At 44.2% G+C, this 12377-nt stretch overlaps 2 protein-coding genes across 2 annotated transcripts in view; one reads left to right on the forward strand and one right to left on the reverse strand.

The window, feature by feature from the left end:
- The window catches only part of col7a1 (collagen, type VII, alpha 1), a 66876-nt gene that overhangs the window by 17876 nt on the left and 36623 nt on the right, over positions 1 to 12377 (forward strand). Inside the window, exons 17-40 of the mRNA XM_056436725.1 lie at positions 532 to 654; positions 853 to 1119; positions 1278 to 1421; positions 1826 to 1957; positions 2452 to 2598; positions 2980 to 3102; positions 4310 to 4459; positions 4558 to 4694; positions 4803 to 4929; positions 5022 to 5165; positions 6288 to 6457; positions 6661 to 6702; positions 6830 to 6856; positions 6952 to 6996; positions 7082 to 7201; positions 7293 to 7364; positions 7462 to 7497; positions 7580 to 7633; positions 7759 to 7833; positions 8028 to 8141; positions 9343 to 9369; positions 9464 to 9517; positions 10014 to 10085; positions 10186 to 10245. Coding sequence (XP_056292700.1) covers positions 532 to 654; positions 853 to 1119; positions 1278 to 1421; positions 1826 to 1957; positions 2452 to 2598; positions 2980 to 3102; positions 4310 to 4459; positions 4558 to 4694; positions 4803 to 4929; positions 5022 to 5165; positions 6288 to 6457; positions 6661 to 6702; positions 6830 to 6856; positions 6952 to 6996; positions 7082 to 7201; positions 7293 to 7364; positions 7462 to 7497; positions 7580 to 7633; positions 7759 to 7833; positions 8028 to 8141; positions 9343 to 9369; positions 9464 to 9517; positions 10014 to 10085; positions 10186 to 10245 — 2462 coding nt within the window. The remainder of the gene's footprint in view (positions 1 to 531; positions 655 to 852; positions 1120 to 1277; positions 1422 to 1825; positions 1958 to 2451; positions 2599 to 2979; positions 3103 to 4309; positions 4460 to 4557; positions 4695 to 4802; positions 4930 to 5021; positions 5166 to 6287; positions 6458 to 6660; positions 6703 to 6829; positions 6857 to 6951; positions 6997 to 7081; positions 7202 to 7292; positions 7365 to 7461; positions 7498 to 7579; positions 7634 to 7758; positions 7834 to 8027; positions 8142 to 9342; positions 9370 to 9463; positions 9518 to 10013; positions 10086 to 10185; positions 10246 to 12377) is intronic.
- Positions 10296 to 11366, reverse strand: LOC130208093 (uncharacterized). The gene has a single exon (XM_056437012.1). It carries the CDS (start codon positions 11199 to 11201, stop codon positions 10461 to 10463), a length of 741 nt encoding a protein of 246 aa, XP_056292987.1. The 5' UTR covers positions 11202 to 11366; the 3' UTR covers positions 10296 to 10460.

Consider the following 12377-nt stretch of genomic DNA (forward strand, 5'->3'; position numbering starts at 1 on the left):
AGCTAGCAGGCCTTCAGGAGCCAACTCTAAAGCTGATTGGTTGACACAACATTTGCATTCCCATTCACTTTAAGCTACCAGCGCCCGCAATGTTGATTCTGAAGGCCTAAGGGCAGATTTTAGCCCCCTGGCAACACATGATGGCTGAATATGATTGGATAAAAGATCTAACATAAAGACCAGCCCTCCAAATCTCAACCTGGGGCTGGAAGCAGTGCAACCAAGAGGAAAGCTATGAAATGAAGAGTATAACTCTTATTCTGGGGAATAATTTAATACATATTTGTGGGAACATTTATTTAAAAAAAAAATTATATTCTGATGATGTTTAGGCCAGCAGAGAAGGCCTTGCTGGCCCTGACGGCCCACCACTGCTAAAATGTTATTTTAAATGTAATGCATTCTGTTACGGTTAATTCATTCATTCTTCTTCATCTTGACATTTGAAACAAGTGAAATACCTTTTGGGTTTTTTTTTTAATGTATACATTGAATTTTGTCACCTGAGGCCTTGTATGCGCTTCATTTCAGAACAAGTTGCGGGCAGAGTGACGAACCTCAGAGTGGCAAACGCAAACAGTCGGAAAATTCGTATTGCCTGGATAGGCGCTCCAGGGGCCACAGGTTACAGGGTCACTTGGAGACAAGGCAACAGTAAGTGTTTAATGTTGCCATGTGTATGTGAGTTTATCATTTTCAGTCACATATTATTATATTAGTGAATTGAAGATTGAGCAAAAGTTGTATTTAGATTATATTTCATGGTCCTTTGACTTAGAAGCTTGATATCTATACTTAATAGTCTGTTTCTTAAGTTTCTTACGATTCTCATATGACCTCACTACCTTGTAGATGCAGAGCAGTCCCGTATTCTGGGGGCGGGGGTCACATCCTTCATCATAGACGGCTTGCAACCAGACGAGGCGCTGGTAATTGGTGTTGCATCTGTGGTTGATCAACGGGTCGGAGAGGTGGTCACACTCTCTAGTCGGACCAATCCCAACGGTGGATCCGTGTCCGGCCTTCGCATCGTAGACGTTTCATCTCAGAAGATACGCATTGCATGGTCACGGTCCACGAGGGCAACTGGCTATAAGGTCACTTGGCGCCGTGATGATGGTACGCAATGTTTGGCATTAATACTAAGTATTTTAAAGACACAAGATACAACCAAATAGATGATAACATGGCAATATGAAGAATTGTACAGGCTTAGTACGTAGATGTGGGTAGTGATCTGTCTGTCAGCCTCTTCTCATCTCATGTATGTTTTACAGGAGTGGAATCAACTCGTAACATGGCTGCCAACGTATCTTCTTTCACCATTGATGGGCTACAGTCAGATTCCACCTACAACATATCAGTTTCTTCACTCAGTGGCTCTCGACAGGGAAGTCCTTCCACCCTGAGTATCAGAACAGGTACCGCACTGAATCTATCTAACACACATTATTGCTGTTGTCGTGTTTTTTGTGAGAAACTTGGCTATGATTAGGGTAACACTAAATATAATACATTACATGTCATTTAGCTGATGCTTTTCTCGAAAGTGACTTACAATAAGTGGATTCAACCATGAGTACAAACTCAGAACAACAAGAATCAAGAAAGTAACATTTCTTCAAAAAAAGCCAAACTACAAAATACAATAAGTCTGGGAGAGTTGACAGTCGAAGGTCACCCCGAGGTTCCTGGCAGTCGGGGTTGGGGCTAACACGGAGTTGTTGAAAGTGGTAGTCAGGTTGTGGATAAACAGGTCGTGGGTGGGAGAGCCTTTCCCTGGAAGGAAAATAACTGACTGTTTGTTTTCCATCTCAAACTTCAGAACCAGATCGATCTCTGGTCGGGACTGTGACATCACTTCAAATCCAGCAGGGTCGTGGAGAGGTTGTTCGAGTCACTTGGGTTGGTGTGCAGGGAGCAACGGCCTATCGGGTGTCTTGGAGGAAAACGGATGGTAAATCTATTGCTGGTTGATTTCACTTGTGTTATGAAGTCCTAAATATAAATATAACATCTTGCAAGCATTAATTTGCTTTTTTTGAATTGGGTTTTTATAAGGTACTTAAAGTCATTGTATAACCAACAATAGATGGCGTTTGGTACACTCACAGTACACTCACAGGACACTCACAGTACACTCGCAGTACACTCACAGGACACTCACAGTACACTCATAGGACACTCGCAGTTTGGAAAAACAAAAACCTCAGTTACAGATTTTAAAAAGCTAAAATAAGTTTTTCACAGCAGTACATGGCTTTGCTCTTGCCTCAGTACCACTGTCTGTTTCTCCAAACTAGGGGCGTACAGCCCATCATCTACTGTAAGTAAAACACTTAGGCTACTCTGGATAACAACCTCATGCAACCGTACTTCAAAACATCAGAACTATCTTTTTAACAAGAACGGTGTCACCCCACTCACTGTTGCGACTCTGTGCTGCTGTAGGTGGGGAACCGAGGAGTCAGCTGCTGCGGGGAGATGTAACAGCAGTGGATCTAGACCAGTTGGACCCCGGAGCCCAGTACGAGGTGCAGGTCATGGCTTTAGTTCAAAACAGAGAGGGAGCCCCTGTGTCTGTCAGAGTCACCACACGTGAGTCCTGTCCTCTTATATTAGTTCACGGTTCTGGCAGGTTTCTTTAACCCCAAAAGGGTGTTGACTGGAAGAAATAAACAGTGGATGTTAGGAGTTTCCTGAAATGAATGAATGAATGGATGAAACAGTACTTTAAGAAGGCTGAATATGGTAAACATATAACATACTACACATTGCACTGTGGGCCTCAGTCTTATCCTAATACAGTATTTACTCACTAAGTAAAACCGTGTAAGTCACTGAGAATCCTTTGATCTTGATGAATCAATAAACATGGGAATACTGCCTTCCTTGAGTTCAATATTGCACAATATACAACATCTTGCATTTCAAGGAATATATTGGATTACATGTCCAATTAAATGTCCATGTTTACAGCTGGTACCCCCTCGTCCACCCTAACTGTACGGGTGGCAGAGGTTACCCAGAATTCTATGCGGATTGGCTGGACTCCACTACCAGGTGCCACAGGATATGTTCTACGCTGGAAAGACGAGACAGGTGAAAAATTAATATATATACAGGACTGTCTCAGAAAATTAGAATATTGTGATGAAGTTCTTTATTTTCTGTAATGCAATTAAATAAACAAAAATGTCATGCATTCTGGATTCATTACAAATCAACTGAAATATTGCAAGCCTTTTATTCTGATTTATTGCTGATTATGGCTTACAGCTTAAGAAAACTCAAATATCCTATCTCTAAATATTAGAATATCATGAAAAAGTATACTAGTAGGGTATTAAACAAATCACTTGAATTGTCTAATTAACTCGAAACACCTGCAAGGGTTTCCTGAGCCTTGACAAACACTCAGCTGTTATAAATCTTTTTTTTTACTTGGTCTGAGGAAATATTAAAATTTTATGAGATAGGATTTTAGAGTTTTCTTAAGCTGTAAGCCATAATCAGCAATATTAAAAGAATAAAAGGCTTGCAATATTTCAGTTGATTTGTAATGAATCCAGAATGCATGACATTTTTGTTTTTTAATTGCATTACAGAAAATAAAGAACTTTATCACAATATTCTAATTTTCTGAGACAGTCCTGTATATATATAATTTTTTTAATTTTTTCAAATGATATACAGGACTGTCTCAGAAAATTAGAATATTATTGCTAAATTTTCTATTATGTAAAAATAATAAAAAAACAAAATTACATGTTATTCGGTTTATATCTTTTTTCTAACTATGATGCCTATGCTTTTAATTAAAACTTTTCTATAAATTTTAATATCCTAATAAAAAAAATAATATATTAAATAATAGAATAAATCAGAAACATAAATCACTAATAACTTCCGAAAACACATATTTTCAAATGTTTGATTTTGTTTGCTGTTATAAATCTTTTTTTTACTTGGTCTGAGAAATATTCAATTTTTTGAGATAAGTTTAGTTTTTTCTTTTTTCTAGCTTTTTTTTTTACTTGGTCTGAAAAATAAAATTTTTTGATGATTTAGGTTTTTCTTTTTGTATAATCAGCAATATTAAAAGAATAAAAGGCTTGCAATATTTCAGTTGATTTGTAATGAATCCAGAATGCATGACATTTTTGTTTTTTTAATTGCATTACAGAAAATAAAGAACTTTATCACAATATTCTAATTTTCTGAGACAGTCCTGTATATATATATTATATTTTATATATTATTTTTTAAAGCCTCTGCCTGCATTATTTTAACTGTTCCCATCTCCCAGATGTTGGTCGAGGCTTGTCCGTTTCGCTCCCTGCCACGTCCAGCTCTTACCAGGTGACTAGGCTACGTTTGGGCCGCCGTTATCGCTTTACGGTGCAACCCACCTTCGAAAATGGGTTGGGAACTGAGAGCTCTGTTATTGAACGCACCGGTAATGCACCAACCACACATCCTCTTTCATATACGTACCATACCTATAACCACCTTGTGATACCGTACTTTAAACCCTACACACTTTGCTACCATCAGTTTGTGTGGGCGGGCGTCTGGATGTGGTGTTTCTGGTCCCGGCATCGACTGACCGAAGTAGCCTCGCAAGACCTCTGCGTGAACTGCTGTCTAGTGCAGCTGGGTCGCTCGAAACTATCGGAGCCAGCGACTCTCAGGTACGGCCCTGCACGAGGAAGCCTCTCAACAGACTGTGCGCTCCCAAAATCAGATGGCATGGTCACTTTTTGCTGACTAACAATTGTATTATTTTCTCCCTGTTCCAGTTCGGAGTTGTAGTGTATGGTTACAGACCCAAATTATGGTTCCTACTTAATCGCCATGGCAGGTCTGAAACACTTTTTCAAGAAATCCAGTCCACACCATTTGATGAAAGTCCTGGGAATAACATTGGTCAGTTTCTTTCTCACCTTTTCTATACTTACTGCTTGATGTGTGTGTGTTTGTGTGTTACCAGTTATGAAATTGTCTGTCTCCCTCTGCAGGTGAGGCGGTGACATACACCAGGCAGTACCTTCTGACCCCCTCAGCTGGACGGAGGCCGAGCGTCCCCGGTGCTGTCGTCATCATTGCTGACAAAAACTCCGCTGACAATCTGACTCTTGCAGCCGCCAGTCTCAGAGCTTCAGGTGGGCATCATATTATGGTTTGGCCGGCAGCCACCAGATCACTAATGTTAGTTTTATCTGGACCATTTAGTTTCAAGATCTCAGCCACAGTATGTAGGCCTATATACATTTATTTTTAAAAATGAAAAAATATATATTTTTTTAAACCGATTACTCGACCTTGCCTCAACGAATAATACAAAAAACTGAAAATACTTTTTTCAATTTAAGTAAATGGAAGTCAGGCTTAAAAATAGCAGAATTTTATCAAAACATATCCTTCTACAGACTCTCAGAAGTAAAATCCAAGTCTCATTTAACTAGTTGCATGCGCAGTACACATGCATCTTAACCCTCCTGTCGCCTTAGGGTCATTTTGACCCGATTCAATGTTTCACCCTCCTGTTACCTTTATATTTACTAACATATTTTACCCTTTGGGTTCAATTTGACGCCAGCAATTAAAACCTCCAGAAAATTATTATAATTAATATTGTTTTCCAAGTTTAAGTGTGAGGCACTTTATGTTTGTTTGTTGACTACCGAAAGAACACCGACATTAAACATTGAATGTGATCAATTTAATCCTAAAGCGACACGAGGGTGTAATATTGATTCGGGTCAAATTGACCCTAAGGCAACACAAGGGTTAAAAACTTACTTTATGAAACCTCTCAGCATTTACTTGTCCGTGCGAGTCTAAACGAGAGTTTAAAGAAGAATGTTTTGATATAGTTGTGTTGTTACATGGCCTCCATTCACTTCCATTCATCAAGACTGTTCTCCGTTTGTTGATTCTCCGCACACCGTGGAGGCGTGCGAGAAAAACACATTTTCTTCAAGGTAACATTGGGTGAGGAGGAGATATACAAAAGATTATTTTGCGGGTGAAGTATTCCTTGAGCCCTGCGAGTCCCGTCAGCGTCGTGGGTCACTGGGCCACAGATGCCGCCATCAGTAACGTACACGAGTTGATCATTTTGTTGTCACTTTTTTTTTCGTTTTCTGAACTTCAACTATATGTAGACATACTTTACCCTGACTCAGACATCCAAAATCCACCTCCTGTGAGACAAATGTCTTGGTGTGTGTGTGTGTGTGTGTGTGTGTGTGTGTGTGTGTGTGTGTGTGTGTGTTTGTTAGGTGTGACGGTGTTAGCAGTTGGTATAGAACAGGCGAACACCGAGGAGCTGCGACGGGCAGTGACGGACGGCAGCCCCCAGAACATCCTGTACACGCGCGATGCAGCACAGCTGGACGCCATGCACACGGACCTGGCAGAGCTGCTCTGTGGCATCGCCAGAATACCAGACGTAAGGAGAAACCTGGGACAATTCTATCTTTAGTTTAGTCATGTTTTTAAAGCTTTGTGAGATCTGTAGACACATACTGTTCGTGGCACTTCGAAGCTTTTTTTAATAGAAATAACATTGAAGGTAATAATTGCTGTAATAAAGGAGGATATAGCATTAAAAAGCATCTTTAATCTCAGCCTCATGTTTCTGTCTTTGTTTAGGTGGGTCCAGGTCCTGAGCAGTGTACCACTCAGTGCCCACAGGTGAGTTCTCCAGCTGTACTTTCATACAGTATCAAAATGTTGAACATGTGATAATAATGCACCATAGATTCTGGCAGAAACATCCCAACGTTTTCTTCATAAGTACAATCTTTCCCATTTACTTTAGGGAGAGAGGGGATATCGTGGAGAAAAGGTACATTGCAGGAAGTTGCTAAATGCTTTACCGCTCCTTTTAATTAGCATTTTCAGCTTTTTTAAGGCGCCATTTTGTTTGTATTTACTCCGCAGGGTGAGAGAGGCAGAGACGGCACAGACGGGCGTAAGGGCGATACGGTGAGTCATTACCACTGACCCATCAACAGCAATGTGCTGCTTATTCAAAATACAAGTAATTGGACACACGTTATGTGTGGTGTAGGCTCGGGTTGGTCAGCCTGGGAGGGAAGGCCCCAGAGGTGCCGAAGGACGCCCAGGTACACCGGGCCAAGTCATCCCCGTTGACCCCTCGCTGGGGGTGAAAGGAGAAAAGGGGGAGAGAGTGAGTCCAGCTCAGGCCAGAGCAACGCCACACACACTTCCCTCATGAGGACTGAAGAAACACGCTGTCTCTGACTCTGTTCTCATCTTAGGGTTTTCCTGGCATTGATGGAAGTCAAGGGTTGCCTGGACGATCAGGTTCCTCTGGAATTGATGGGGTCCCGGTGAGTTTGAGGGAGAAAACCCCCCACGGACACATGTGGTGTGTTCATGTTGTCGTCTGAGCATAGAAGTAACACAACAATGTTGTTCTCGTGTCAGGGTTCGCAGGGCCTACCGGGGATCAGAGGAGATTCAGTGAGTAACTCTTAACCTGCAGAATTTTTAGATGGACATTTAAATATGAAGTACAACACTGAAGTGTTTCCTGTTGTTCTAGGGTGAACCAGGTGGGCCAGGGCCACAGGGGCCGATGGGGGGTAAAGGTGAACGGGTGAGCAGAGACGTCGTTTATTTGTCCCAAACCATCTCACATGTGTTTCTAGTTCCTTTGAAAACAAAGTGTATGTGTGTGTGTGTTTGTGTGTGTGTGTTTACGGCGCTGTGCTGATGCTTCAGGGTGAACCAGGCTCGGCTATATCAGGAGGCGGTCTCCCTGGGAGGAAAGGAGAGCCGGGCGTTTCAGGTATTCTGGTAAGAAACAAACCGGAGTGAACACAGTCCTGACTTGTCTTTGTCCAGCGGCCGACACTCACACACACCATCACACTCTGATCTGTAAGGTGATGTCCAGCTGCGGTAAAAAGATCAGGGTGTAGCTGTCTGGGTGTTCTGCATGGATACTGACCAGTGTGTGTGTGTGTGTGTGTGTGTGTGTGTGTACTCAGGGTACTCCTGGTCGGCCGGGCAGCGATGGGACCAAAGGAGCCCTCGGAGCTTTGGGAACACCTGGTCAGGATGGTCGCCCGGGTTTATCAGGATTGCCAGGACTCTCCATCAAGGTGAGCGTCCTCCACCGCTTCTCTCCATTTCCCTCCATGTAAAAAGTAACTTGTGTACACCATCAGCTCCTAAAGTTAGATGCTGCCGTCATCCCTTTGGCATGTGGGAGTGACATATCACTGTGTTGGTAAAACACAAGTGTGCTGTGTTCAGTTTAATAAGGTCAAATATTTTTAACATAATTTACATTAAAACAATATTTAAATATTCAGGCTTTTTCCGGAGTTGCTGACATTGATTATTATTATTTTTTTTACAGATATTAGATTTACAATTATTCTGTTTTAAACTCAGCCAATAAATGTTTATGTTGTAATTTGTTGCTATGTTAACTAGGTTATGAAACATTTAATAAAATGCTCTCATTTAGATTTCCACTTACTAAAAGAAACATCGTTTTGAGATGGGGCACTTAGAGACTCTTTATCTCAGCCGATGGAGTCGGTTGGCTCCATCACTGCGCCAGGATTAACCTGTTGTGGTCAGACTCGGCCACGTGGGGGCAGCAGTGAGCCACTTCCATCATCCTTCAGTGGCTTCATCTTTTACTGGTTGTGCTATGAATGCTGAGATCTGATGGGTAGTTTTTGTTACACAATAACTAAACTGCCATAACATGAATGAATGAATAAGGAAATGACCCACAGCTTATTTTTGCCATGTACAGAATGTGTTTACATCCTGGTTCTGTGGCTCTGTGGTTCTGTGGTTCTGTGGCTCTGTGGTTCTGTGGTTCTGTGGTTCTGTGGCTCTGTGGTTCTGTGGCTCTGGGGCTCTGTGGTTCTGTGGCTCTGTGGCTCTGTGGCTCTGTGGTTCTGTGGTTCTGTGGCTCTGTGGTTCTGTGGTTCTGTGGTTCTGTGGCTCTGTGGTTCTGTGGTTCTGTGGCTCTGTGGTTCTGTGGCTCTGGGGCTCTGTGGCTCTGTGGTTCTGTGGTTCTGTGGCTCTGTGGTTCTGTGGTTCTGTGGTTCTGTGGCTCTGTGGTTCTGTGGCTCTGTGGTTCTGTGGCTCTGTGGTTCTGTGGTTCTGTGGTTTCCTTTTCAAGCTTTTGCCTTAATGCCGATATTCTCTGTGGAGTTTTAGAGAAGTGGGTTACATACTTATGATTCACGTCGATGTCTGAGGTTATAATAGAGAAACGTTTTCTAACACTATTCAGCATTCTCTCTCTCTCTCTTATTCTCTCTCTCTCTCGTTCTGCAGGGAGACAGGGGCACTGCAGGTGACCGGGTGAGTCACACCAGCTCGTCCTCTAACGGTAGAAGTATTCTGAGTAACACACATAAGCATAATGACCCTCAGCTCTTATCTCCTCTGCTGACAGGGGCCTCCAGGAGTTGGCAGCGGGGTGGCCGTGAAGGGCGAGAGAGGCTCCCCAGTAAGCGCTGCTGATCACTGCCAATGTGCTGACGTGTGGAGTTTGCAGATAATAATAATAATAATAATTCATTATATTTGTAAAGCGCTTTTCAATGACCCAAAGACGCTGACAGAAAATGCAAAGCAAAAGAACAGACAAGAATGGGCAACATATAGAGACAAAATAGAACAGAACAACAAAACACAGTAGTCAGGGAGAAATAGAAGCAAAGCGGAGGGGGGGGGGTTGGGGAGAGGAGGTGGTTAAGGGTAGGGGAGGTCATACGCTCGGGAGAAGAGGTAGGTTTTAAGGCGGGATTTGAAGGTAGTAAGTGAAGGTGAGTCTCTGACAGGCTGGGGGAGGGAACTCTCTCTGTGTGTGTGTGTGTGTGTGTGTGTGTGTGTGTGTGTGTGTGTGTGTGTGTGTGTGTGTGTGTGTGTGTGTGTGTGTGTGTGTGTGTGTGTGTGTGGCGGGGGGGTATTTTGCATTTACTAATTGCATTTTTTATTATCAGGGTCTTCCAGGACCTCCAGGACCTCAGAGTCCCAGAGAGCCAGGAGTACCTCGAGGCAGCAAAGGAGACAAGGTAGCTGCAGATTGACTAAGTGTATGAATGTTTAACAATGTGTGTCTGTGGGGGGGGGGGGGGGTTATCCCAGAGTGATGGCTTGTCGTTATTTTTTCAGGGCGATAGCGGCGACGGGGAGCCTGGACCTTCGGGCAGGCAGGGAGACCCTGGGAACAGGGTAGGTTGAGCACAAAGCAATTTTAGATGGCTGATTTACATTACATGTCATTTAGCAGACGCTTTTATCCAAAGCGACTTACAATAAGTGCATCAACCAAGAGTACAAACTAAGAACAACAAGAATACAGAAAGTAACATTTCCTCAACATAGTCGAACTACAAAAGTACCATAATAAGAGCTATTTAAGAGCCACTGAAGTGCTAATCTGTGTTTTAATCCAGATATAGTCGGAAAAGATGTGTTTTTAGTTTCCGGCGGAAGATGTAGAGACTTTTTGCTGCCCTGATGTCAGAGGGGAGCTCGTTCCACCACTGAGGAGCCAGGACAGCAAACAGTCTGGATTTCGAGTGATTAGCTCGAAGGGCAGGAGTCACAAGTCGGTTGGCTGTTGCCGAGCGGAGCGAACGTGCCGGGGTGTACGGTGTGACCATATCCCGGATGTAGACGGGGCCCGATCCGTCTAGAGCACGGTACGCCAGAACCAGTGTTTTGAAGTGGATGCGGGCAGCCACCGGTAACCAGTGGAGAGAGCGGAGGAGCGGAGTGGTGTGGGCGAATTTCGGGAGGCTGAAGACCAGTCGAGCTGCTGCATTCTGGATGAGCTGCAGAGGTCGGATGGCCTTAGCAGGTAGACCAGCCAGGAGGGAGTTGCAGTAGTCGAGGCGTGAAATGACCAGAGCCTGGACCAGAACCTGTGCCGCCTTCTGAGTAAGAAGAGGCCGTATTCTCCTGATGTTGTGCAGCATGTACCTACAGGAACGCGTTGTCGCAGTGATGTTGGCCGTCAGGGAGAGTTGACTGTCGAGTGTCACCCCGAGGTTCCTGGCAGTCGGGGCAGGGGCCAACACAGAGCTGTTGAAGGTGGTAGTCAGGTCATGGGTGGGAGAGCCTTTCCCTGGAAGGAATAGCAGCTCGGACTTGTCAGGGTTGATTTTCAGGTGATGTTCAGACATCCACTGATAGTTGTCAGTTAGACAGGCAGATATCCGCGCCGCTACCTGTGTTTCGGAGGGTGGAAATGAGAAGATCAGTTGGGTGTCATCAGCATAGCTACGGAGAAGCCATGCGAACGAATGACAGAGCCGAGATAATTAGTAGACAGAGAGAAGAGGAGGGGACCCAGGGGGGAGCCTTGAGGGACCCCAGTAGTGAGAGGACAAGGATCAGACACAGATGATCTCCAAGTTACCCGGTAAGTGTGGTCGTTGAGGTAGGATGAGAAAAGGGAGAGTGCAGTGCCTGAGATATCCAGGTCCTGAAGGGAGGAGATAAGGATCTGATGGTTCACGGTGTCAAATGCTGCAGAAAGGTCTAAAAGTATAAGGACAGAGGAGAGAGAGGCTGCTCTAGCAGTGTGAAGCTGCTCAGAGACAGCAAGGAGGGCAGTCTCTGTTGAGTGGCCGGCCTTGAATCCAGACTGGTGAGGGTCAAGAAGGTTGTTACTGTGAAGATAGGAGGACACTTGGTTAAAGATAGCTCGCTCCAGAGTTTTGGAGAGAAAAGGAAGAAGAGAGACCGGTCTGTAGTTGCTGACTTCAGACGGGTCAAGCGTGGGTTTCTTCAGGAGAGGGTTGACTCTCGCCTCCTTCAGAGAGTTAGGGAAACAGCCAGTTGAGAGGGAGCTGTTAATAAGATGGGTGAGAAAGGTCAGAAGGTCAGGAGCAATAGCCTGGAGAATGGGAGACGGGACGGGGTCAAGGGGGCAGGTGGTCGGTCGGGCGGAGGTCACCAAGCTAAGAACTTGATTAGGAGACAGGGGGGTGAAAGAGGAAAGAGAGGGGGATGAAGAAGAAGTTGGTGATGGTGGAGTAATAGTAGATGGATTAGTAAAGGAGGAGCGTATGTCGTCTATCTTGTTTGTAAAGTAGTCGACAAAGTGGCTCGGCAGAAGGGTGGAAGGAGGAGGGGGACAGGGGGGATCAAGGAGGTTGGAAAAGATAGAGAAGAGTTTTTTGGTGTTAGAGAAGGAAGACTGAATTTTGGTCAGGTAGAACGAGCTTTTGGCTGCAGAGATAGAGGAAGAGAATGAGGAAAGAAGAGATTGATAGAAGAGCGGGTCATCCCCTTGATTCGATTTTCGCCATTTCCTTTCCCTCGCTCGCAAGGTGGCTCTCTCGGCGCGCACCGAG

The sequence above is a fragment of the Pseudoliparis swirei genome, chromosome 18, assembly GCF_029220125.1.
Source record: "Pseudoliparis swirei isolate HS2019 ecotype Mariana Trench chromosome 18, NWPU_hadal_v1, whole genome shotgun sequence".
NCBI classification, from domain to species: domain Eukaryota; kingdom Metazoa; phylum Chordata; class Actinopteri; order Perciformes; family Liparidae; genus Pseudoliparis; species Pseudoliparis swirei.